At 40.4% G+C, this 27,354-nt stretch overlaps 1 protein-coding gene across 1 annotated transcript; it reads left to right on the top strand.

Moving 5' to 3' along the window:
• Positions 1-374: 374 nt before the first annotated feature.
• Positions 375-22,893, top strand: CCDC47 (coiled-coil domain containing 47). The gene is made up of 13 exons (XM_055316648.1): positions 375-522; positions 8,259-8,527; positions 8,969-9,076; positions 9,568-9,742; positions 12,293-12,414; positions 12,641-12,706; positions 16,429-16,530; positions 16,911-17,021; positions 17,725-17,810; positions 19,130-19,188; positions 19,515-19,624; positions 19,857-20,024; positions 21,837-22,893. Exons 2-13 carry the CDS (start codon positions 8,264-8,266, stop codon positions 21,915-21,917), a joined length of 1,452 nt encoding a protein of 483 aa, XP_055172623.1. The 5' UTR covers positions 375-522; positions 8,259-8,263; the 3' UTR covers positions 21,918-22,893.
• The last annotated feature ends 4,461 nt before the right edge of the window (positions 22,894-27,354 follow it).

The raw sequence follows: 27,354 nt of genomic DNA, 5'->3' as shown, positions 1-27,354 counted from the left end.
TATACATAAAATTGTGGACTCCCTAAACTCTGGTCCTTTGCAAATACGACCTAGGCAACATTTTCCGCATGTCTCTGGCCACGTGGTCCCATAGACCATGGCCACATTTAGCTTCCGGAGCACCAGTTCAGAGTGATGACAATTCGACTGAACCCTAGCGGAGAGGGCTGGGATCGGCGTAGGCAGTTCCGGCCCGCGAGCCGAGATTATGTAATCTTCCCAGCGGCCCCACCTTGCCTCTGCTGGGCGGGGAGGAGGAGGTCTCGCGCGGTTCCTGAGGCCGCAGGCCGCTCCCCCGCCCCCCGCCCCTCGCCGCGCGCAGGCGCGGACAGTCCGCACGCATTCTACGTAACGGATGGCGGAGACTACGTAAAGAGTGGCTCAGCGTGACTGAGCTACCTGGTCCGGCTGTGTCCTAGAGGGATCTAGGGGCAGTAAAACCGCGGCGACCGCGCAAGTGGCGGCCGGGCCGAGAAGCCGCGGCCGCAGGAGTGTCGGGCCGAGTTCTTGCCGCCGGTACAGGTAGGAAACGGGCCATGACGTGTTTAGTCGGTGCAGCCGGGCCAGGCCGAGCGGTGACTTTAAGTTGCGTGGCCTAGCCGAGTCCCTTTACCACCCAGCCCCTCCAAGTCAGGCCCCGGGTGACATGGATCACGCCTTCTCACCTCTCCTGACCTTCTTAAAAACAGAAAGCAAACGTCGTCCACCCCAAGGCCCATTTTCTCTTGGTCTTCGGGGTTGGGGTGATTTTAACGGTTTTTGAGAACTTCCCCGCAGAGGTATGGGCAGATGCCAACTAGAAGGGCAAAGTTACAGGAAGCTTACAGTGTGCAGCAGGGAGAGTGGAGTATAACTGTTAGGATGAATTGATTCTCCATGGTTGAAAAAAACTAGACCCTGGTGGCTTAACAGAAGCAACAGTCTCTTGGTCAGTCTTCTCTGAAGGTTTCTGACATAAGGCGGTTTTTATCCAACGGGTGTAAGGAGACAAGGAAATGTCTACATGATTTGCAGAAGTCTGGTAGTCTGGCACTTGTCAGAAAGGCCTAATCTAAAGTGACAAGGAATGATTTCCTCATTTATTGCTCTTCAGGTTTTTTAAGTCCAGACCCAGTTACCGGGAGACTACGGAGTGAGCTAGCAGGAGATTATCAGACCCCAGACTTGTTAGTGCTTGTGTTTCCTGCCCAGGACTCTCAGGAGCGGGTGTCCTGGCAAGGAGTTGTGCCTTTGAGAAATGAGATGACAGGTGCAGCAGAGAAACCTCTCAGAGGGAAGGCCAAGATATAAGTGACTTGGATAATTTTAACCCAAATAACCTTGAAGAAGCCTGTTACAGTGCTAAGTTATCTTAGAAATGTTTCTGTGGTGTGAACATTCTAGGTGGAAGTTCAATTTGAAATAATGAGACTTTCTGGCGGTTAATCAAGTGGCCTGTGCCGATATTAATCTTTATTTGCTTCTCTTTGAAAAAGTATAAAACAAATCTGGAAAGGGAAGCACTAAAATATTTAATATTTCAAATATTAAAGTGTGTTCATAAGGCACAGGAGAAGGAAGGAATGAGAACTAGTATTTATTGAAAGCCTTGTATGTGCCAGGCACATGTCTCCTGTAATACCAACTACAGCCTTATAAGTGAGGCAAATAGTGAATAGGTATCCCTTCTTTTGTATGTGGGGAACGGGGAATTTTAGGTAATTATTATTTTTTTTTTTGAATTTTAGGTAATTAGTCTAAGATCGTATGGCTTGTAAATGGTAGAGCTGATGTTTTTCTAACAATGTAACTCCACCAAATTATGTGCTCTTTTTCATATTTCTTCCACTTTTGACTATAATAAAATATTATTAAAGTAAGCTAGAGATGTTTGGAGACATATCACAAACCTCTTTAAGAATGGTGTTGAGGGGGATCCCTGGGTGGCTCAGCGGTTTGGCGCCTGCCTTCGGCCCAGATTGTGATCCTGGAGTCCCGGGATCCACTCCTGCGTCAGGCTCCCTGCATGGAGCCTGCTTCTCCCTCTGCCTGTGGCTCTGCTTCTCTCTCTCTGTATCTCTCATGAATAAATAAATAAAATCTTAAAAAAAAAAAAAAAAGATTGGTGTTGAGAAGGCAGCTGTGGGGGTGCCTGGGTGGCTCAGGTCATGGTCCCAGCCAGGATCCTGGGATCCAGCCCTGCATTGGACTCCCTGCTGGGTGGGAAGCCTTGCTTCTCCCTCTCCCTCCCTCTCCCTCTCCTCCCAGCTCCCCCTACGTGTGCTGTCTCTGTCAAATAAATTAAAAAAGAGAGAGAAAGCAGCTATGTTTTTTCCATAAAATGTCCCCTGGTGCTGACTTCAAAGATCAGATATTGGAAAGGATATGCTATTGGCCTGTCCTTTATGGCATTTATCAAATCATTTGTGCCTTTCAAATTTTATGAATTTTGTTGAATCTTAAGTATTTTTCTTTTTTAAGATTTTATTTATTTAGTCATGAGAGACACAGAGGAAGAGGCAGAGATATAGGCAGAGAGAGAGAAGCAGGCTTCTCACAGGAAGCCTGACTCAGGACTCCATCCCTGGAGTAGGATCATGCCCTGAGCCAAAGGCAGATGCTCAACCACTCAGCCACTCGGGCGTCCCTTAAGTATGTTTCTTGAGTAGCCATGGATTACAAGGTATTGGGCAATAACCTTTGATATTCAACTAATTCCTTTAAGAATTTATAGTGTCGTAAATATGAGATATAGAATATTCACTATCCTAGAGTACCCGGAAAGAGTACTGTATACTCCTTTTTGCCACCCATTCACTTCTGTTAGTACTCAACTCCCTACATTCTGGCTTCTGTCTCGATCACCTCCTTGCAGTTGCCAATATGATTTTGTTAGTATTTGGAAATTTCTGCTCTGTTTCTTACTTGAACTTTCTGTAGCAATTGAAACTGAGCTCTTGTTTCCTTAGAAATATGCTTCTCGGGATCCCTGGGTGGCGCAGCGGTTTAGCGCCTGCCTTTGACCCAGGGCGCGATCCTGGAGACCCGGGATCGAATCCCACGTCTGGCTCCCGGTGCATGGAGCCTGCTTCTCCCTCTGCCTGTGTCTCTGCCTCTCTCTCTCTCTCTCTCTCTCTCTGTGTGACTATCATAAATAAATAAAAAATAAATATTTAAAAAAAAAAAGAAAAAAAAAAAGAAATATGCTTCTCCTTTGACTTCTATGATACCACTTTGACCAGAGTCTCTTTTTCTTTTCTAACCATTCCTTCTTAGTTTCCCATTACAGTTTTTCCTATTATGCCTAACTCTTAAGCTGTTATGATTTGTTTCTAGAGTTTTGGGTGTTGTTGTTTTTTTTATTCTCCTAACTCTTAATACTCCCTGGGGATCTCATCCATTCTGGCGCCACCTCTGTTTCCATCTTAGGCTTCTATCCTGAACTCCAGACTTATATTTCAAACTACTTCTTTTTCTCCATCTGTAAAATAGGTTATAATTCCTTTTTATAGGGATTTTGTGAACATTAAGAGATAAATGTTAATCATCCAACATACTACCTGAAAATACTCCAAACTTTTATTTTTTATATTCCAAACTTTTCAACAGGTAATAAATTTATTGCCTCCTCCCCCAATTTTTCTCCTTTATTCTTTATCTCAAGGATGACTTTGTTCAAGACAAAACTTGGAATCACCCAAATCTAACTTTCTCACATTCCCTATATCCAGTCACTTCATGCTGACTAGCATAATTCTTAGTATCTCTCAGATCTCTTTTCCTGTTTGTTCCCAACAGCACTGCCAGTTCAATCCTGTTTTATCTCTTATCTGTCTCAGCCACTTCTATTTTTCCTGCCTCATGTGCCCTATTCCAGTTCACCCTATGTATAAGCTATCAGGCTTAAATTGCAAATCTGATGGTGCCACTCTCCTACCTAAGTCCTTTAGTTGATTCTAATTATCCAAACTTCTTAGTGTGGTATTTAAATGAGGATCATAATGATTTGGCTCCTGCTGGTCTTTCTAGCCTAATTACCCTAACTAACTTAGGTCTACAAACCCAATGTTTCATTGTACCAAACTTCTAAAATATGTCATTTCAGACCCCTGCTATAGCTATCCCATAGTCTGTAGCACTTCTTGAGTACAGGAACCATGTTTTATTTTTTTAAAGAACTTTTATTATTTATTTATTTATTTATTTACTTACTTACTTAAAGATTTTATTTATTTATTTATTCATGAGAGACAGAGAGAGAGACAGAGACAGAGACATAGGCAGAGGGAGAAGCAGGCTCCATGCACCGGGAGCCCGACGTGGGATTCGATCCCGGGTCTCCAGGATCGCGCCCTGGGCCAAAGGCAGGCGCCAAACCGCTGCGCCACCCAGGGATCCCCCCCCAAGAACTTTTTAATACAAAAGCACATCATAGGAAAATTAAAAAGGCAAAATGCGCATTATCTTACCATATAAAGTAACTACTTATAGATATATGTCAAAACCTTTTTGTTTATGTGTATTTGCTTTTAAAGCAACAGAGCTTCAGGACGCCTAGGTAGCTCAGTGGTTGAGCATCTGCCTTTGGCTCTGGTCTTGATCCCGGCTCTGGTCTTGATCCTGGGGTCCTGGGATTGAGTCCCACATTGGGCTCCCTGTAGGGAGCCTACTTCTCCCTCTGCCTCTGTCTCTCTCTGTGTCTCTCATGAATACATAAAATCTTTAACAAAAACAAAAACAGAGCTTCTTACTTCATTTGTAACCATTTTTTTTTTTTAAAGATTTTATTTATTCATGAGAGGCACAGAGAGAGAGAGAGAGGCAGACACAGGCAGAGGGGGAAGCAGGCTCCATGCAGGGTGCCTGATTTGGGACTTGATTCCAGGTCTCCAGGATCAGGCCCTGGGCTGAAGGTGGCGCTAAACCGCTGAGCCACCTGGGCTGCTCTGTAACAATTTTTAATGGACAAAAAAATTGAATTTGTTTTTTGTATGTACCCGCAGTTTAGCCCAACTTTTCAAATTTTTTACTATCATAACTAATACTATATAACACAATCCCTTGCAGCTAAAGTATCATGCAAATTTATGATGTTTTACTTCTCTTGGCATAGTATTTGATGTGGTGATGTGTTCAGTGAGGGTACATTTGATTAGATATGGTAGGATTATCTTATGAAAGGCAGTGAAAGCCAGAAGGGTTTATAATATTCTATAGGAATTGGTTAACCTTTGATGGTTATTAAATTCTTATGGAATAAAAGTTGTGTTTTAGGAATATGATGTCTTTTAGGAAGAGAAGAAGGGGGTAAGGAGAGAGTTTAGATGGGGAGATCATTTAGAATATCACTGTGATTCTTCAGCAGGTGATAACTTGGATTATCATGGTGGCTTTGGGAACCAACGAAGGAAACATCAGGATTTGATGTCTGTTTAGGTATCAAAGGAAAAAGAAAGTGAAAAATGAGATATCTTTCTTTCAGACTAGACTGGAAAATGGGATTAATATTATAGAGATAGAGAAATTCAGGTACCTGCTCGTTTTAAGGTGATTGTAGGGCAGTGGTCAGCAGGCTGCAGCCTGAGAGACAGACTAGACTGTCTTTGTATAGCTTATGAACTAAGAATGGTTTTTACATTTTTATTTTTTTTTAAAGATTTTATTTATTTATTCATGATAGACACAGAGAGAGAGAGAGGCAGAGACACAGGCAGAGGGAGAAGGAGGCTCCATGCAGGGAGCCCGACGTGGGACTCGATCCCGGGTCTCCAGGATCATGCCCCAAGCTGAAGGCGGCGCTAAACTGCTGAGCCACCCAGGGATCCCCTGGTTTTTACATTTTTAAAGGATTGTTTTTGAAAAGAAGAATATGTAATGGAGACAGTATGCTATCCACAAAGCCTATATATTTATTATTTGACCCTGTACAGAAAAAGTGAGTAGGGCATATAAATGGACATGTCTGGGATCCCTGGGTGGCGCAGCGGTTTGGCGCCTGCCTTTGGCCCAGGGCGCGATTCTGGAGACCCCCGGATCGAATCCCACGTCGGGCTCCCGGTGCATGGAGCCTGCTTCTCCCTCTGCCTATGTGTCTCTGCCTCTTTCTCTCTCTCTGTGTGTGACTATCATAAAAAAAAAAAAAAAACTATATTAAAAATAAATGGACATGTCTGTTACACAATTGGTGCTATAGGGCTCGTGTTCAGATGAGAAAGGAGAACTAGAAATACAACCTAAATAGATTTGATGTTTTAAATCTAACTATGCTTCAAACTGTGGATCAAATGTTCTCCCTTTTTGGTAAAGCCTTACCTGTTTGGTAAGATGTTTTCATATCATTTGGCACGTTTTTGTCATAGATCTGATTTCATTGTATTTCTTGGTTCAGAACTTGTTTAGATGGTGGAATACCTAGTGTTCTCTTCAGAAAGCTGTGAAATGCTGATGTATATAATCCCATTATGTATACTAGGAACAATTTTGTTAACAAAAAATTACTATTTTGGGCAACTCTCTCGGGTCCTCTTTGGGATCTTTGTACTCTATCATTCAATAAATTTTACTTTCACTCAATAAACCTTGCTTTGCTGCCCACCAAAAAAAAAAAATTACTACTTTTAAGTAAATGATGTAAAATCACAGCCACTGGCTTACATTTGAAAATCATCTTGAGAAGTGGTTCATAGTAGGGATTTTGGAAGCATAACTGGGATCAAAATCATAGCTCTGTGCCACTTGGTGTTTGTATTACTTAGTGTCTCTGCATCTCATTTCTATTTATCTGTGAAATGGAGATGTTAATGCTACTTTTCTCAAAGGGTTTTTATGAGGATTAAATTTGTTGCTTTTTTACTGTAAAGCCTTTAGGACAGGGCCTAGAACTTTTATATCTCTCTCTCTCTTTTTTTTTTTTTAACAAAGATTTTATTTATTTATTCATGAGAGACACAGAGAGAGAGAGAGAGAGAGAGAGAGGCAGAGGGAGAAGCAGGCTCCATGCTGGGAGCCTGACGTGGGACTCAATCCCAGGACTCCACAATCATGCCCTGAGCTGAATGCAGACACTCAATCACTGAGCCACCCAGGCATCCCTAGAACTTTTATATCTTAAACATTGCTTTCATGATGATGATGTTCACATATACACACACAAAGTTGATCTGAGGACAAATGGTTTTTCTATTTATGTATTACTGCTAACAGGTAGTTGCATTTTGGGACACCTGGGTGGCTCAGCGGTTGGGCGGCTGCCTTCAGGTCATGATCCTGGGATCTGGGATCGAGTCCCACGTGCGGCTCCTGCAAAGAGCCTGCATCTCCCTCTGGCTATGTCTCTGCCCCCTCCCCCCAATGAATAAATAAATAAATCTTTTTAAAAAAAAAAGATAGTTGCGGGCAGCCTGGGTGGCTCAGTGGTTTAGCGCTGCCTTCAGCCCAGGGTGTGATCCTGGAGACCTGGGATCGAGTCCCACGTTAGGCTCCCTGCATGGAGCCTGCCTCTCCCTCTGCCTGTGTCTCTGCCTCTCTCTCTGTGTCTCTCATGAATAAATAAATAAAATCTTTAAAAAATAAAAAAAGATAATTGCATTTTTTTCTTTAGATTTTTATTTATTCATGAGAGATGTACAGAGAAAGGCAGAGACATAGGCAGAGGGAGAGGCCAGCTTCCCGTGAGGAGCCCAATGTAGGATCACACATGCCCTGAGCTGAAGGCAGACGCTCAACCACTAAGCTGCCCAGGCGTCCTTCATTCTTATTTCTTTATACGGCTTCCCAGTTCTTAAATGCTTACTGAATATACAGTGTTAATGAAAACCAACCTAAAGAAATTAAATGACTTGTCCAGGATTTCACAGATAACTAGTGGCAGAGTCCAGACTAGAACCCAGACCTCTTGACCCTCCCCTCATTGCTCTTTATATAATGCTATCTGAAATGAATAGTATTAGGGACGCCTGGGTGGCTCAGCAGTTGAGTGCCTGCCTTCCGTCCAGGGCGTCATGATCCTGGAGTCCCGGGATCGAGTCCCATATCAGGCTCCCTGCATGGAGTCTGCTTCTCTCTCTGCCTGTGTCTCTGCCTCTCTCTCTGTGTCTCTCATGAATAAATAAATAAAATCTTTAAACAAAAATGAAGTGAATAGTATTAAAATTTTAAAAAGCAGGAGAGAGTCACAGATTGATTTTTTTAACTATAAAATTTGATTTGTATATATATATATATATAGTAGTTGTCCATTTAGAATTTTGGTTTATTATTATTTTTAACTCATTTTTAAGGTGCAATGAAAGCCTCCCTTGCTTTGTGTGTTGTCCTTTTGGTGTTCGGGAGTGTCTCTGAAGCCAAGTTTGATGATTTTGAGGATGAGGAAGACATAGTAGAATATGATGATAATGACTTTGCTGAATTTGAGGATGTCACAGAAGATTCTGTTACTGAATCTCCTCAACGGGTGATAACTACTGAAGATGATGAAGACGAGACCACTGTGGAGTTGGAAGGGCAGGATGAAAACCAAGAAGGAGATTTTGAAGATGCAGATACCCAGGTGAGGTTCTTTTTCTTGATTCTTGGGAAAGTGGAAAGATTAGAAGATTTGTAACTGGCCCTTTCCCAGACATTAAAAGTAATACCCAGATCTAAGGAGACCTTTACTCTCTGCTATCTTCATTTTTGTTCAGTAGGCAGAGCTCTTCTAAATGTTTTGTGATATGTTCCACCTTTTACACTGATGGAAGAATGAATTATATTTTTCTTCTCTATGGAAAGCCTACCTGGAATGGTTGGAGAATAGAACTGTGTATAGGTGGGAATTATATCAAAGTTCAAATGCATGGAGAGTTATCATTTGTTATAAACTTGGAATATCTCTGTGTTCTGTGCTGCTGCTTACATGTTCTGTTTTCCTCTACAAATATTGCCTACAAAAATGAGATGCAATTACTGGCCACATTTGTAGGGGAAAACAGATTGTTCCTCGTTTTTGTAGGAGGGAGATACGGAGAGTGAGCCATATGATGATGAAGAATTTGAAGGTTATGAAGACAAACCAGATACTTCTTCTAGCAAAAATAAAGACCCAATAACAATTGTTGATGTAGGTATATAGGATTCTGAATTCCAGACTAACCAACAAAATAGCTGTTACTAATTCCAGAAATATAATTAAAAATATCATTAAATATAGCTGGTGTTGATGTAATAGTGGGGAGCTGTGAAAGAACTTGACATCAATTCTTCTGATAAAACTCCACACTTAGAGGAGCAACCCCTGTTTTTATTCTAGCCCTCCTAGTTGTATTTATCAAGGAATGATGAAGAGACTGGAAACTGGGTTTCTTTGGGGGTAAGACCCAGAATCAAGTTTAATACAGAGGGCTTTCCAGCTTTTCATTCCATTTGATTGTCCTCACATTTCTTTAAAGAATCTTTTCATCTTTAAAATGAGCATATTTTTCAAAGTATAACCATATTCAGCGTCAATTATCTAAATTATCCACTTTTCTCATTATCCTTTATCCCATGAGTTAGACAGATTCCATCCTTCAGCCTCAGCCAACATTAAATGGAATGATTGTTCATCTTTAGGTTCCTGCACACCTCCAGAACAGTTGGGAGAGTTATTACCTAGAAATTTTGATGGTAACTGGTCTGCTCGCTTACATCATGAATTATATCATTGGGAAGAATAAAAATAGCCGCCTTGCTCAAGCCTGGTTTAACACTCACAGAGAGCTTTTGGAGAGCAACTTTACCTTAGTAGGTAAGTTAGGCTAATACAAGTCCAGCTGCATGCTTGAATACTACCTTGTAAGAACTGTTTATTCCCTTTAGTATAAGCATCAAACTGCTTTCATGGACTGCTGAAGAGGATGCTTTTTCTTTTTTCCTCTGAAGAAGGATCTCATTTTTTATCTTTTTAAAGATTTTATTTATTTATTCATAAGAGACACACACACAGAGAGGCAGAGACACAGGCAGAGGGAGAAAAGCAGGCTCCATGCAGGGAGCCTGATGTGGGACTCGATTCTGGGTCTCCAGGATCAGGCCCAGGGCTGAAGGCAGCGCTAAACCGCTGAGCCACCCGGGCTGCCCGGATCCCATTTTTATTAGGTTTTATGTACTGAATTAATTTCATTTAAAAAGTAATTTTCTGGGATCCCTGGGTGGCGCAGCGGTTTGGCGCCTGCCTTTGGCCCAGGGCGCGATCCTGGAGACCTGGGATCGAATCCCACGTCGGGCTTCCGGTGCATGGAGCCTGCTTCTCCCTCTGCCCGTGTCTCTGCCTCTCTCTCTCTCTCTCTCTCTCTCTCTCTGTGACTATCGTAGATTTAAAAAATAATAAAAAAAATAAAAAGTAATTTTCTAATTTTTCATTAATCAATAATTGCTAAACAGCTTCTGATTAGAATAAGGTTCACAGTGCTATCAAAACAAGTTGATAGAAGTCTGGCTAACTGAAAAGGAATTTTGACATTTTAGGTAGCTTGATGTTTTCATTTCATCTTTTAGAAATTAGAAATCCCTCAGAATTTCCTCAAGTTCTGGGAACTTTAGTTCAAATCCATTGAAAGGGTATACACTGAAGTACCTTAGAGGAAGCCCCATGCTTGTGTAGTGAGGGAGTAAGGTGGACTCACTCCACCTTCATCTCAGTTTGGCCTTTCACACTTTGTTTCTTTTTAGTAAGCAAGTATCCATCTGCTCAGCTCTTTAGCCTACTGTTTATATGTTATGCTAGGTACTTTGCATACATTGTTTCTTATGTAGTCTTTGTTTTTGTTTGTTTTTTAAAGATTTTATTTATCTGAGAGGGAGAGAATGTGTGTGTGAGAGAGCACGGCATTGGGGGGAAGGAGGAGTAGGCTTCACACTGAGCAGGGAGCCCAACATGGGGCTCAATCCTGGGACCATGACCCGAGCCACCCATGTGCCCTCTTATGTAATCCTTGTAACAACACTGTCAGTTGGATATAGTTTCTTTTCTTAAGGAGGCACTAAAGTAAAAAAAAAAAAAAAAAAAAAAAAAAAAAAGGCACTAAAGTCTGGAAATGTTAAGCTATTAAATTGCAACCATGATATGAGAAGCCAGTCTACTTGCTTTCAAAGTCCATGCTCTCAGGCAGCCCCCATGGTGCAGCGGTTTAGCGCCGCCTGCAGCCCAGGGCGTGATCCTGGAGGCCCTGGATCGAGTCCCGCGTCAGGCTCTCTGTATGATGCCTGCTTCTCCCTCTGCCTGTGTCTCTGCCCCTCTCTCTCTATCTCTATGAATAAATAAATAAAATCTTAAAAAAAAAAAAAACAAAGTCCATGCCCTCTCTCTCTCCACTGTACCATAGCATTTCAGAGTACTTTTTTTTTTAAATTTTTCTTTATTTATGATAGTCACACAGAGAGAGAGACAGGCAGAGACACAGGCAGAGGGAGAAGCAGGCTCCATGCACCGGGAGCCTGACGTGGGACTCGATCCCGGGTCTCCAGGATCGCGCCCTGGGCCAAAGGCAGGCGCCAAACCGCTGCGCCACCCAGGGATCCCTCAGAGTACTTTTTTACTTGGAAATCAGGAAAACAAACAAAACAGCGTTTAATGCCTTCCACTTCTCTTCACGTATTTTCATTTGGTGTGTCACTATGCTTTCCCTTGTGAGGTTGAACAATTTCTTTTGTATTCATTCAGTGAACAGATACTACACTGCATGAATTACGTGAAAGAAGGAAATGGTTGGAATTTGAGCTCTTTCTAGATCTAAAATACAACTCTTAATACCAACTGTTACCATGTTGCTGTTGGAGAAGCAAATTTGGTTAAAGTTAATCCACAGGAGACATAGGCAAGAGTGTTGAATAGTTTGTATTAATGGTATTTTTTATTCACTGCTTAGGAATTTTGTTTGTTTGTTTTAACCTTTGACAGGCCTTTTTAACTGACTTTGCTCCATCCATTTTGTATCTACTTTTGAGAAATTTATATTTTGAGCTAATCATCATTAACAGGTAACACTAGAGTCCATGATTATATTTTTAAGTAATCTCTACACCCACTGTGGGGCTTGAACTCACAACCCCGAGATCAAGAGTCACATCCTCTACTGACTAAACTACCCAGGTGCCCCTCCATAATTTTTCGATGGAGACAAAGAGTATTTAAAGGAATGATGACCATCTGTTGTAATGTATGTCCGAAGGAGAGTTCTGTAAGATAGCAAAGTATTGCTTCCCTAAATCTATGATCATTTGGGGGTCAGAGTGGAGGAAGTGTGATGATTAGGCCCCAACATTTTCGGTGAATCACATTAAATGGTTTTACCCCTAGGGGATGATGGAACTAACAAAGAAGCAACAAGCACAGGAAAGCTGAACCAAGAGAATGAGCATATCTACAATTTGTGGTGTTCTGGTCGAGTGTGCTGTGAAGGGATGCTCATCCAGCTGAGGGTAAGTTCAGAATTAGTGGTACAACGTATATCTTCCTTTAATTGTTTTCCAGTGTGGTTCCAAATCCAAATTTACTGTCTTATCCTTTTTCTTTTAGCTAAAAATTAGATGTAAAAATCCTCTTTCCACTAATTGGCAAATGTAGAGTATATTTCTTGAAACATTCGATTCCCCCTTCAAGGTCTTTATAGTAATAAAAGTTGCAACTATTCTCTTGGTTTGTCAGTTCCTCAAGAGACAAGACTTACTGAATGTCCTGGCCCGAATGATGAGACCAGTGAGTGATCAAGTGGTATGTATTCTTCCTACTGGTTTTCTCTGTACAGATTAAATTCTTAACTTCTTAGAACTTATACCATTCCTTGCCTGTATTCTGTCTGAATTTCAGGCAACTTGTGTTCCTTGCCAAAAATGGACCCTTTTCTATGTCGATGGATTATTTTCTACTTAGTGTACCAACTGTGGGGAGTGGGGAACATGTGCTGTTTGTAGGGAAGGAGATACTACTCTATCACTAGGTAGATTCACTGAATCCATCTGGATAATGGAGGGGAAACAGTTGTCACAGTTAGTTTGCACTCTCATCTTACTCTGTGCCTTGCTAATGCTTTTATCTTTGATAATAAGGTGGATTTCTTAAATAATTTTCTTCAAATAACACATTTTGGGCTGAATGAGTTCAAATCATGATCTAGGGACCTTACTGTTTTGTATACCTTCTTCCCTTTGTTTAAGTCAACATGCTAATCTGCAAATTGTATCCTTTGTCAGAAATACCACATTCCAGCCCTTCCCTTCATTCATTTAATAAATAATTGTACTGGCTCCCTGTGCTACAGGAAACCAAAATATACAGTCTCTTTTATATGAACTAGTAGAACAAGAGATGTGTGCATATATGTCAAAATACAAAGGAGTATTTGGTAAACAAGTGCTGTATTAGTAATATGATTATGTACTTCGGAATGTCATTGGATTGAAACTCATTGTTATTATTTTATTTTATTATTTTTTTAAGATTTTATTTATTTATCCATGAGAGACACAAGAGAGGCAGAGACATAGGCAGAGGGAGAAGCAGGATCCCCATGGGAGCACAGGACCCCAGATCACAACCTGAGCTGAAGGCAGATGCTCAACCACTGAGCTACCCAGGGGTCCCCATGGTTACTATTTTAAAGGTTTCATTTTTAGTTGCAAATCTGTATCTTTTATTCACTTCATTTTGTCTTATATGGCCACTGGTGGTTTAATCTACTAATTTTTAAAGCCTCGTTAGTTAAGAGTTCTATCATTTATGGTTAAGAGTCCTATCATTCTTTCTCCTACTAGATACCATCTTACTAGGTAGAAAGGAGGAAATTTTGCTGCATCTTCAGCTATCCTAAATTATTCTTCAGATGTTGTAATCATTTTCAGTTTTTTTTTCTCCAATTCTTTCTTGAGGTAGATTTAATGTCTTTTTCTCTGAATCAGCCATTGTTTTATCTCTTATTTTTTCTATAAAGACAGCCTCAATAAACACAAGTCTCTGTATTTTTTAGCCCCTTTTCTGGATTTTATTTAAGGTGTTGTTTTGTGTAGTTTCTATTCAATGATGGAAGAACAGAAAACCTATCCTTTTAGAGCTGCCATCTTGCCAGGTCTTTCCTGGATTTCTCTACTTTAACACTTCCCTCTACGTACTGATAATTTTTGACCCAGACATCTTTAGATATAGTTAATATGACAAATAGTGCCATGTTTTAACATACCAGGCTCTTGAGGTTTATAACTTTATCTTTCTGGTCCAATGCAGTGTATTAAAAACTGTTTATCTGTGGTGTTTACGAACATGAACAGCCAATTCTCTGGTTGTCTAGATACTAGCTGTGGGTCCAACAATTCAGTTCAATTCATTTCTGACATTGTACACTGGAGTTAGTGCCAGATTCTACAAGTTAAAGGTCTGGGGGACTTTTTTTTTTTTTTAAATCTTTTTTAAGATTTTATTTATTCATGAGAGACACAGAGAGAGAGGCAGAGATGTAGGCAGAGGGAGAAGCAGGCTCTCTAGACTCCGGGATCATGACATGAGCTGAGGCAGACGCTCCTCCACTGAGCGCCCAGGTGCCCCTCGGGGATTTCTTTAACCACCTTGGTTACTAGCTTAGCCAGTCACCATTGTGATACAGCCACACCATCCCACTATGGCACCTGCAGCTCTGCGGGAGAGCTTTCTCTCAGATGCACCCGGGCCTGGCCAGAGTGCCAGAACTTGGAAACTTTCTTCTTTCTTGTTCTAGAACATTTCTGTGCCTGATTGAAAATATTCCCCCATTGTCCACCAAGATTCAGCAATTCAACATCTGTGTCAATGACGAAATTGGACAGCTGCCTTTGCACCATGAGGTGCTTGTGTTCAAAGAGATCAGTGTGCAGTTTCATACCCTCCACTCCAATCAGTGCCTCTTTAGACCTATTCTCTGTACCAGAACTGAATGCTGCTCTCAGGTGGTAGAAACACAGCTATGGGTCCCACAGTCCTTTTTTTTTTTTTTCTTCTCAAAGCTATTATTTATTCTGTACAAGGTTCCACTGTACATCAGACATTCTTCTACTCCTGCTTACATAGTAAACAAGTGCACATCAGCCCTTTGGCTCAGGTTCACAGGGCTTCCCTGGGACGGGCAGGGAGGGGGGTCAGGCCGGTTCAACTTGGGGCGTCTTTCTCTGATGCCGCCTCCTGGAGCATTGGCAGGCTTCAGGCTCCAAGGGGCACAAGCTGGGCCCAGCTGTGCGGACATACCGAGCTTCCGTGCCTTGGTGCTGCACAGCTTTACTCTCTTAGCACCGAGTTATGTCCGACCAGTTAGGGCAAAATCACGCCCATGGGAGAGAATTGTACAGCTGAGGCAAGAGGTCCCCCAACACCCAGGCTCCGGCTCCCGGGGCAGGACTGCAGACCAATGCCGGGAGGGGTTGAGGGGCGGCATGGGCATCCCTGAGAAACTCGGTCCAAAGGGTCTATGTCTAGGAGGCTCTGAGAAGGGGCGAGGGCATGAAGGTCAAGAAGAAAACACATTAAAAGGGAATGTGGGGATCTCTGGTTGGCTCATCGGTTTAGCGCCTGCCTTCGGCCCAGAGCATGATCCTGGAGTCCCGGGATTGAGTCCCACGTCAGGTTTCTGCATGGAGCCTGCTTCTCCCTCTGCCTGTGTCTCTGCCTCTGTCTCCTTTATTCTCTCATGAATAAATAAATAAAATATTTAAAATAAGATAAAGGTCTCAGTCCCACAAGACTGCTCATACTTCAGATGCCACTTGCAAGTCCCAGGCTATCATACTTCTGAGACTACCTGGTTATAAATCAAGAGTTCCCATGGCCCTCCTTTCGGGTTCAGTAATTTGCTAGAATGGCTCATAGAACTCAGGAAAGCTTTAGTTATATTTACTGGTTTATTATAAAGGATACAATTCAGGAATAGTCCAATGGAAGAGAGGCAAGATATGGGCATGGGGATGGTATACAGAGGGCTCCCAGGCCCTTTCTGGGTACACTATCCTCCCAATAAGTCCAGTTGTTCAGCAACTTGAACTTCGAGAGCTTGAGTTCCTCTTTTCAAGGTCATTCACGTTGTTGGCAGAAGTCAGGTCCCCATGGTTGTAAGTCTCCGTTTTCTTACTGTTGCCAACTGGAAACCATTCAGCTCCTAGAAGCCATTCTGAGGTCTTTGCCATAGCCCCCCACCCAAGCCCTTTCCTACTTCAAGACTTTTCTTGGGCGTAGTTCCTTTTAAAGGCTCATTTGATTGGTCATTCCAAGATAAAGTTCCTTTTGACTAACTCAGTGTCATCTGATCAGCAGGCTTCTGACACAACATAATCATGGGAGTGATAGCCATCATACTCACAGGTTCCTCTCACATTCAAGGGGAGAATGTAGACCTCAGGGGGTGGGACTCTCGGGGGCCATCATAGAACTCTGCATATCACAGAACCTAACAGGTGAATTCTGTTATTGTTGTCTTTAAGCAAATAAAAGTAACCATGAATGATGAAGACATGGATACCTATGTATTTGCTGTTGGCACTCGGAAAGCCTTGGTGCGACTTCAGAAAGAGATGCAAGATCTGGTATGTCTCATTTTTCCAACTCAAATACATGGAGAATTGTTCCTCTTTATTACATAGGCAGTCAACTTCAGAACATAGGGTAATTAATTATATCACTTGAATTTTTTTTTTTAAGATTTTATTTATTCATGAGAGACACAGAGAGAGTCAGAGATAGGAGAAGCAGGCTCCATGCAAGGAGCCCGATATGGGACTTGATCCTGGGACTCAAGGATCACACCCCAAGCCGAACGCAGACACTCAACACTGAGCCACCCAGGTTTTCCTATCACTTGAATTGTTAAGCACCACTTTGAAATAGGTCAGAACATACTCTCTTGAGGGAAAAAAAGTTTGTGCATAATAAAATATGTCTTACCTTCAATTACTTCTTCCTCTAGAGTGAGTTTTGTAGTGACAAACCTAAGTCTGGAGCAAAGTATGGACTGCCAGACTCCTTGGCCATCCTGTCAGAGATGGGAGAAGTCACAGAGGGAATGATGGATACAAAGGTAAATGCAATAGAAGACATACATTTGCAGACCTTAGCGCTCACAAGACACTCTAAAAGTCACACTGTGCAAGTTCTTCATTTTATGGCAATGCTGTATTCCTTTCCCACACAAACATTAAAATACCTTCTTTAGCAGTAGATTAACTTATCAAAAACGAGTTTGACTAGTCAAGTAATTTCTCTCTGAATCAAGAGAAAATTATTCCTAGGATTGCTAATGGTTTTCAAGTTTTTGTAGAAGGACTACAGGATTAATCCTCATCACCATGTCATTTAGTCCATTAGTGTAGATGCATAGGGAATCCTTTTTTTCTATTGGTTGTGGAATGGTAGGAGTACATCTTAGCATCATAAAAATATAGAGTAGCTCAAAGACAGTTCTGATGTAAATTCAAGGTGATGTGTTTATGACGATCCCCTGAAATTATTTTAGATTTTATCTTCATGCATTTGTTCTTGTTTTAGAACATTATTTTGAGACATTTGTTCAGCTGCTCATAGAAGAAATTTGATCATTGGTGTGACTAAAGAAAGGTACTAGTTTCTTTGTAGAGAGATCCCTTCTCTTATTTAAACTTTATTTTTAAAAAGCTTTAACCTTAATGCTGTTGTGAAAAAGCAAGGATTAAGGAGTGAATATCTTTATGAAAAAAGGGAAATGCATCAAACCCTACTTTAAATTTTTTTTTTCTTTTTTTCAGATGGTTCACTTTCTTACACACTATGCTGACAAGATTGAATCCGTTCATTTTTCAGACCAGTTCTCTGGTCCAAAAATTATGCAAGAGTACGTATGAGATAAAAATATTGAAGTTAATTGTCCCTACTAGCTTTCTTTGTTGAAACACCTGCAAGGTGCTTCTCCAATTTTTCTTACCAAATGAGTGAGGGAAGTTGATGACAGGCATTCTAAGTTTTCCTTTGCTTGGACTGCATGTGTCATGAAAGTAATTGAAAACCTATGGGAGACAAACAGACAAAGCCTCCCAGATTGCAGTATGTCATCACATTATTTACCAGCCACTCAGTGGGATGGATGAAACTTTTACAGAATGGCAAATACTAAGAAATACTAAGAAAATGTAATTGCTAATTTCTTTGTCCATTGTAGTAGTTTACTTTTCCTTTTTAAAATTATGATACGAATCTGTGATTTTGACTTATGTTTGATTAGAGATATCTGCATTTTTTTTCATGACCTTTTCTGGTTTCATTTGTTATATTCTTTCCTAGTATATTATCAGATGCTCTCAATGTGCATAGGGTTCCTGGCTTTAGAGTAACATTGTTTGAATGTTCATATTCAGAGCTTAAATTTGTTACTTGTAATCAGATCCTTTCTCAGGAGTGGATACTTATTTAAGTTTACCCTTGATGTAGAATTGGCTCTGACCTAAATTTTTGGTTAAGGGCTTTCCTTTCATAAGCTGTGGAGTTAAGAACAGTTAAAAGCCAATCTGGATTTTAGTTCTGTGTCAGAATTATTCGGGTCTTTATGCATGTGGATAGATAGTGTTGCATCATCCTTGCCTTGCTCAACTCAGTAACAACATTGTGGGCATGTGACATTCATGGAGCCTTTTTTGTATGAGGGGAGGAGAGGAGGGTTGATAGAGATTACAAAAGGATCTTTGGTGAGTCAGAACTAAATTATATATGCTATAGTAAATCATTTCTAAATATATTCTGAGCCTAACTCAAAAATAAGATGCTTCATTATAGAAAGATAGGAGTTGGAAGTAAAACATAAAAATCCATCAAAATAAGCAAAAATATTATTTAAAATGTGGGCCTCATACTTAAACATAGGCTCATTTCTGGCTCCCCAGGTGATAGGACTATATCCTGATGCCTGGGAAGCTTCACTGGAGGTGTTCAAGTATAGGATAAAGATCACTTGGGAATGCATCCATCAGATAAGACAAGTGGACCAAGGGACCTGTAAATCTCCTTCAGGTTCTGAGATTATATTTAACTTGGGGATGCCAAGCCAAATACTGTACTGATTATCTGCACATATCTATTCATCTAAGTGAGTTGGGTGATTTATGTGAATGGAAAGTATCTTTCTTGTGTTCTTTCTAAATAGCCTTTCTTTTATAACAGGGAAGGTCAGCCTTTAAAGCTGCCTGACACTAAGAGGACACTATTGTTTACATTTAATGGTAAGTGCTCTGTGGTCTTGCCTGGGTTCATTTTCTGTGAGATGATTATCTTGAGAATATTGTTCCCTCCTAAATGATAGCCATAAAAAACTGCATTAAGCTTGGCTGCTTATTGGTTTTGGGATTTCTTCAATAAGAGATCCTTTTATTTATTTTAATTTGTATTTTCTGCTGCATTTTAGCTGTCTATGACACTTGGAGAAAGAAATTTATTAATACAAAAAAAGTGGGGGGGGGTGGGAAGAAAAATTAAAAAAAAAAGTTGGGTGGGCCCAGAAGTATTAATGTTGCCATTAACTCAATAGGAAAATGGCTTTATTTTCCAGTGCCTGGCTCAGGTAACACTTATCCAAAGGATATGGAGGCTTTGCTACCCCTGATGAACATGGTGATTTATTCTATTGATAAAGCCAAAAAGTTCCGACTCAACAGAGAAGTAAGACCCACAGCTTTTATTATAAGTTGGCATCTTTTATTTTGTTTTCCCCCCAGAGGAGTCAGAGAGCAATGATTTTAGCGATTGTATCTTTGCTAGTTTGCAGGGTGACCTAAAGTGCTAAATGGGAATAGTCTTATAAAAGTATTCCTATAAAAGAATACTAAATGGGACATGGTTCCGTTGGATTGAAATGGACTTCTTATGAAACGCTTTGTTTCTTGGGGAGAAGGGCAAACAGAAAGCAGATAAAAACCGAGCTCGGGTAGAAGAAAACTTCTTGAAGCTGACACACGTGCAAAGACAGGAAGCCGCACAGTCACGTCGTGAGGAGAAGAAAAGAGCAGAGAAGGAGCGAATCATGAATGAGGAAGATCCTGAGAAACAGCGCAGGCTGGAGGTAAGACAGACTTTTCTTATGCTTGGTAAAACTAGGATTTAGAAGGATGCCTATTATGCCATTTGACCGTGAAGGTAAATTCTGTGCAGGAGTGTACACAGGCGTAAAAGTTGAGCATTTCTCTGCACTTGGGACATTATTAGTTGTGATAGCACTATTAAGAAAAATAATCTGTCCCTTTCGAACCAGGTTAGATTGAGTCTGTGATCTTAGAGAATGATATAAATTAGCCCTTCCCCAGCACAATCCCATTTTGAAAGTTCCACTATCATCTTTCAAGCCAAGTACTTAACTGAAGTAGAAAGAAATTAGGAATTTTATTTATTTATTTATTTATTTATTTATTTATTTATTTATTTATTTATTTATGTTTTTGAAATTAGGAATTTTAATAGAAGACAGAACATATGCCCTATGGTCCAAATGTATCTCATTTTATAAAATGTTTAATTTGCTTATAGAATTAGAGAATCTGAATATTTTTTGTTTGTATTTTTGTTTTCTATTTTGTACATAACTGGGATCTCAAACTCGAGCTTTTTAGGCTGTAGTATGTTATGTTTGAAACATCAGCATGTTCTCACATTTTTGTGAAGTAAGATGCAATAGTCTAGCTCTACAGTTTTAAACCTTGTAAATGCTAGTCAAAAAAAGAAGAGAACAAAGTTCTGGGAGATGTGAGTTCTAAAGAGAATAATCTTGAGAATGGAAGAAAATCAGGAGACCTGCTGGCAAGAAACAGTGAGGTGGCTGTGTAGCGCCATGGGTACAGGAGTGTCACTAATGCTGTTGAGGAAAGTTGCCCGGGATAGTCAGGCCTCCTCACCATTTGTCATTCGATTTTGTTAATTTTCCCATAAAAGTGGTGTTAACAATAATGGTTCAGTTCTTCAGGGTACTTAAGAGCACAGCTATGGATGGATAAACTTTCAGGCTTCCATGCTGTAGAGGTAGTTTTTTCTGAGCTAGTGTTGAAACCTAACACAATCAATACTTCCCAAACCAATTTACAAATGACCCTTTGAGACATAATTTGTAATACTATCAATAACTGTATATGCTACATGCTTCTGTTTTTCCTGTTCTGTATCTTCTCAGTCCTCTAGTGGAGGAGTATGTTTCTCAGGATATTTCTACCCCAAACTTCTAAAAAAAATGAAGTTTGAGATTGCCGCTGAAATAATCTTTAATCAGATGTGATGACTAGTAACCAACCAGTGAGGTCATATTTTGACTTGATCTCTAAGGCTTCCCTTAGTACAGATAACAATAACCAGTGACTTTTGCCACTAAAATAATGTGTTTGGAGCTCATTTTTCTCTTTTAATATAACCTAATTCATAAATAAAAATATGATAAAAACTCCCAGTTTAACATTATGCATTAAAGTATTGTGCTCAGGTTTAACATCTATGCTTATTAAGAAGAGATGCCCAATTAACAGACTGAAAAAGGAGATCTTAAGTTTTTCTGAATTGAAGTACAAATCCTTGGCAGATACACATAGATGTTATGATGAAAGCTGGATTAGTGTTTCTTGAGTATAGTAAAAATCAGAATAACAAGGCTGCTTAAATATAGCGTTTAACTTCTTTCTAATTTGAGATTAGTTACTGCTACTTCATTTTTTTTCTGCTACTTCATTTTAAGCTGATTTTCATTAACCAACATAGGGATTAGCAATTTTTATAACTGTCTTTTAGAAAGTTATTTATGGTACAAGCCTAGGTTTTTGAATAATAATATAGGCAGTATTCTAGTTTTGATTTTTTTATGTGTACTTAGAGCTTAGTTTGGATTTCCTTTCTCTAGGAAGCTGCCTTGAGGCGTGAGCAAAAGAAATTAGAGAAGAAGCAAATGAAAATGAAACAAATCAAAGTGAAAGCCATGTAAAGTCATCCCAGAGATCGGAGTCCTGATGCCACCTGTAAGCTCTGAATTCACAGGAAACAAAAAATACCAATTTCTCATCTTAAAATTCACTCTCAAGTGACTAAGAAATCCTTATTTCATCATCTGTTCTGTTTTTGATATGGAGTTTTACAGAGGTTATAGATGCAATGGAAGGACTCTGTTTCAGTATTTCTCTTCCAGATAACCAAATTATTTTGATTACTTTATAAAGGGAATGATATATGTGTAGTTTTAAAATATTTTTAAAATTATAACATGAATCATCAGTGCTTTTAGTGCTTTGATGTTTGAAGAAATATCATGAAATTTATAGATACATAATTAGATTGTTGCTTTTTGTTTAAACTGGGTAGTTGCAAAGGCTATGAAGACTGACTCTAAGCCAAGATTCCACAAATAACTATTGGAATTGCACAATAAACATTGCTTGATGTTTTCTTCTGTGTGTACATTAACCTTGTAAAAAAAATTAAATTTAGAACACTATATGTGGTATTGAAATTTCAGGGACTCAAAACATAATGTAGTTCAGTGTATGTTTTGTAGGTGGGAGGTGCTGATGGCAGTGTTATATCTCTAGGACTTAGGATACTCACATGTACATGGAAAATTCTAAGGATAGGTAGCACAGGAGCACAGTTTTTTCCTTACCTGATACCACAAGCTAATGACAATGTGAATGCTGTATTTAAGTGGTTGTGCGTTTTCCTTGAGTAACAAATGCATGAAAAATTCACTGCTTCACCTAGATCAGATCAGTGGTCTATGTGAAGTTACATGTTTTTCCTTCTTGGTTGTTGCAAACTATTGGATGTTCATGGAGAAGCTCTATTCTCTGTGTTATGGCTGTGTCCCTTTGCTTTTCCTTCTGCTTTTATTTCTTCCACAATTGAGGCTGGGTATATTCTTTTAAAGAAATAGCCATGAATATGCATAAATATACTTTTAAAAATGAGCTTTCCTAAACCATTGAGAGTTCTTTCTGCCTCTTGGGGAAGGAACTCTTGGGGGAGAGGCCCATCTATCTGCACGAGCATTTAGCTTGTTCAGATTTCTGCATTTTATAAATGCTTCCTACTAAGAAAGCATTTTTTAAGTCACTGCTTGTACCAGGTAATTTTTGCTGGGGATGGGAAAAGGTTGGGTTTTTTTTGGTGGGAGAGGGGTGGGTGGATATTTTTTTGTTGATGCTTTATGTGCAGGTGTGTTCTGAGGCAATAACAAGTTGCTGTGAAAGCAGTATGTGCTGCTGCCTTTGTAACTGCATGAAAACTTTTCACATGGATTTTTCTCTAAATTAATGCAGAAATGTGTAAACTGGGGGATGCAAATGTAATATTTTTTTTAACAGTTCATGAAATTAAGTTATTAAAATAACAAAATAACATAAGATTTAATTACTTTAATGCTATATAATTCTAGAATTAGCCTTGTTTTACAAAGTTTAAAATACATTTTAGAAATCAAAGTTGATATGCTTAGCTATCTTTTGATTAATAAGAGCTTTCTTAAAGTCCCACACATTTGGACCATGGCAGCTAATTTTGTAATTTAAGCATTCATATGAACTACCTATGGACATATATTAAACTAATTGACAAAAATCTCAGAGTGCCGCCTTTACTTTTCTGGGGTTGCCCTACAAGAGTATAAACCCATAGGAATGTTCTTTTTGTTCAACAGATGTCAGCACTGAAATGCTTTACCTTCAAAAGAGTTGGCCTTGATAATAATCCTTTAGTTTGTTACCAGTTATTTTTAGAATGTTTTATATTTTTAGAGCTCTATATATTATTAATGGGCTCCTCCCCAAAGTCCACCTCTTCAGTTAAGACACCATTATCTGGGGATCCCTGGGTGGCGCAGCAGTTTGGCGCCTGCCTTTGGCCTAGGGCACGATCCTGGAGACCCGGGATCGAATCCCACATCGGGCTCCCGGTGCATGGAGCCCACTTCTACCTCTGCCTGTGTCTCTGCCCCCCCCCCCCCCCGTGACTATCATTAAAAAAAAAAAAAAAAAGACACCATTATCTCTCCTATGAATGAGAGGAGAATATTGTTGACTGCCACACGTTTGAACACCACTAAGCCCTCCTTTTCTGCATTGCCTGGCCACTTGCAAAACAGGCACTGGACTGGAAGATAAAGACCTGACTGTAGTGCCAGCAAAATCAATACTAAGCCCTTCACTTTGGGCAAGTCATTAACCTCTTTGAGTCTCTGTTCTGTTTTTCTTCGTACAAAGTAAGGATAGTAACTGTTTTCTTCCCTATCCCACAAGTAGGTCAACACCAAAAGATAATATGTGTAAAGTTCTCACATAAAGCACTTTAAAAATGTGAGGTATCACCTAGGACTTTTCTCTAAGTGGTGCATTTTTGCTTTACTCCCTCCCTTTTACTTTCCTTCCTCCCAATGGAAACCAAGCAGACCCTTTCAGAGTTCTCTAACTTTATCTGTAAAATATGACAGGGTATTTTGTAATGGAGGTTGGGGAATAATACCTTTCTGTTTCCTTAGTAATAGATATTATTTTTATTTAATAATTATATTTAATAATTAATAATAATAATTAATAATTAATAATTATAATAATAATTAATAATTATTTAATAATTATTTAATTATTCCTTAATAATACCTTTCTGTTTTCCTTAGTAATTTCTTTTCCTATCATGGATTAAAAGTTGAAACTCTTTAAATGAGACTTAGACCAAAGAAAATCACTGATTGGTATTCTCATTCCACCCATCCAATAGGAATAGACACATGAAAGTTATATAGAGCAGTGTTATACAAAGAATCTATTGGTTTTGGTGGGATGGGTAAAATACTGTATTTTATCATCCCAGATTCTCTTTTCTATGTTCCTGTTCCTACTCATTTTAAATGATTTGAAAGGATGTAAAAGGGAGGAAGCAGTTATACCCAAAAGAGTGGCTTCTACTACAGACTGCTAAAACAATTAGTGGAAAGTATTAGTTTCTGGATGTTGGTGATTAGCGAAAGATTTATTTCCATTTGGAAGGAAGTGTAGTGTTTTAATCCGTTGACAACAAGTTGAATGCCATCTTGGCTCCATTAACTGAGAATAACCAATTTCAGAAGAAAACGGGCTTTTTCCCCCTGAAAAGCAGAAACTTGCATCTACTATGCCACTTTTAATGGATTTTGTTTTTATTTTCATCTTTTAAAATTAACTGTCAAATAAAATTAACTGCCTTTTAAAATTTCAACCCCCCCCCTTTTTTTTTATGATAGTCACAGAGAGAGAGAGAGAGAGAGAGAGGCAGAGACACAGGCAGAGGGAGAAACAAGCTCCATGCACCGGGAGCCTGATGTGGGATTTGATCCCCGGTCTCCAGGATCGCGCCCTGGGCCAAAGGCAGGCGCCAAACCGCTGCGCCACCCAGGGATCCCCACACCCATTTGGTTTTATCCAAATAGTGTGACTTTTATTTATTTAAGACACCTAGGCCTTTTTAAGTGATTAGTTCTTATTACATTTTGAGCTTAAATGCTTAAATTTCTTCTGCATCTTTTTCTTCTATGTAACTATCAGAACGTTTGTGGCAAAGCTAGAAGCCAGCTTTCTGCTTCAGAAAAGAGCCCTGGGTTTGTAACAGGGACGCTGGTGCCGTCCTAGTGCTTGAACAAGTCTGTTTCCTCCTCCATGAGTAGGCATTCTCCACTCTTCCCCCTTCTGAAATGGCTGTTCAGAGGATATAAGACAGCATGTGTAATGTGCTTTTGAGATAAAAAATGTTCTATAAATTAAATAATCCTGTTGATTTCACTAAACCAAAAGTCATAAGCATTTCTCTCACTTGAGTATCTTAGGCAATTAGTGTTACCTTATCTTTCTGACAATTTATATGATATCTTGAAGAGGCCAGTGCACTTAAACTGGATGACTAGAGTTCAAAGCAAAACTTGCTCATCACAAGTCAAAAACAAAGCAAGGAGTCTTTGTAAACTCTGAAAGTTGACCTTTCATTTCACTGATTTTCTAAATTATCCGGATTTAGGAGGCCCTTTTGCAAGGAAAACTAAAGTGAATGGAAATTTGCTCCTTGGAACAATCACAACTGAAGCTTCGCCTAAAGTTTCTCTTATTAGCTTTTGTGGGCAGTCGTGAAGATGGTGAGCCCTTTTGGCCTCCTTGGCAGATTAACATCCAGTTAGAAAATGACATAGCTGCTGGGATAGGTGTGCTGGGAAGAGCCTTTATGTTCTAATTCCCCAGAGCAGTGGCTGCATCATCTGGCATCTTTTCAGGCACTGAAAAGATGTGGTCCAAAGACCACATGTGAAGAAGGTGTCCTTTTCTAAAGAACACCAAGAATTTTACTTCAATTTTTAGCAGCTTCCTTCGTCAGTTTACCATTTGCTGCAGAGAGAGGCCTCTTATTTGGAAAATGAAAGAACAGCGTGGATCTTGCTGTAGAAAGTTAAAGTACTAGATAAGATCAAAGTGATGTATGTAAAACTGAATGAGGTCCTGGAGTCACATTCACCTATTTTCGTTCAGTTTGGATGTAGCTGAATTCTCTCATCTTGGAAGTTGGGCCAGGATAAATCTGGGTCATGGGACAGAGCTGCAAAGAGCCTGTGACCCATAAACTTGCTGGGATCCATCCAACTTTGGACACAGGTGCCATCCCGAGTAGGTCCCTGGAAAGACGAAGCCCCACAGGAGTCTCACTCTGCTCAGGCTTGCTTCCCGCTCAAGGCAAACCTGACGGGGGTCTGCAGAACATGCCCCTCAGGCTTGTGCACAAGGAAGGATCCAGGGACAAAAAATCCAGAAGTGTCCGTTAGCTGAGCTGTTCTCCTCCTTTTACAAATAAGGAACCTGAGGCACAAGGAGCGGGTTTCCCCTTTGCAGTTTGCCAGTCTGGGGCTGGAGGGGCGTTTGGGAGGTCTTCAAAGAAAAGTGCGAGACGGTTTTTCCATTCAGGTACTACCACACAAAATGAAAAAAAAAAAAATTTTTTTTTTTCTTAAGTAGCCAAATCCTCAGCCAAGTGTTTGTTTGCCTTACTCTAGTTACCGCCCCGCCCGACTCTTCATTATTGAGGTCATCCTACTTCCTTCCTGCTGCAGGGGCGGGGAGGCTCCGCGGAGCCCCCTGTCGACCAGCTTCGCCTTCGGCTTCCACACACTAGGGGAAAGGGACCCCTCCCTCGGGGCGCGCCGCGCGGACCGAGCTAACCTAGAACCTAAGACGCGCTCGCCGCGCGGCGAGTGCCGAGAACCTGCCGCCGGAGCCCCGCGCCGCTGGCGAGACGCCGGACGCGCTGAGGCGCAGCCCCCCGCGCGCAGAGCCGGGGGTGCGGGGGCGGGACGGGGGCGGGGCTTCCTTACCCGCTCGGGGGTGGAGCCGGGGCGGGGCGGGGCGGAGCTCTCCAGCCCT

The sequence above is a fragment of the Nyctereutes procyonoides genome, unplaced genomic scaffold, assembly GCF_905146905.1.
Source record: "Nyctereutes procyonoides isolate TBG_1078 unplaced genomic scaffold, NYPRO_anot_genome, whole genome shotgun sequence".
NCBI lineage: Eukaryota > Metazoa > Chordata > Mammalia > Carnivora > Canidae > Nyctereutes > Nyctereutes procyonoides.
This window is presented reverse-complemented; position numbering and strand designations above follow the sequence as displayed.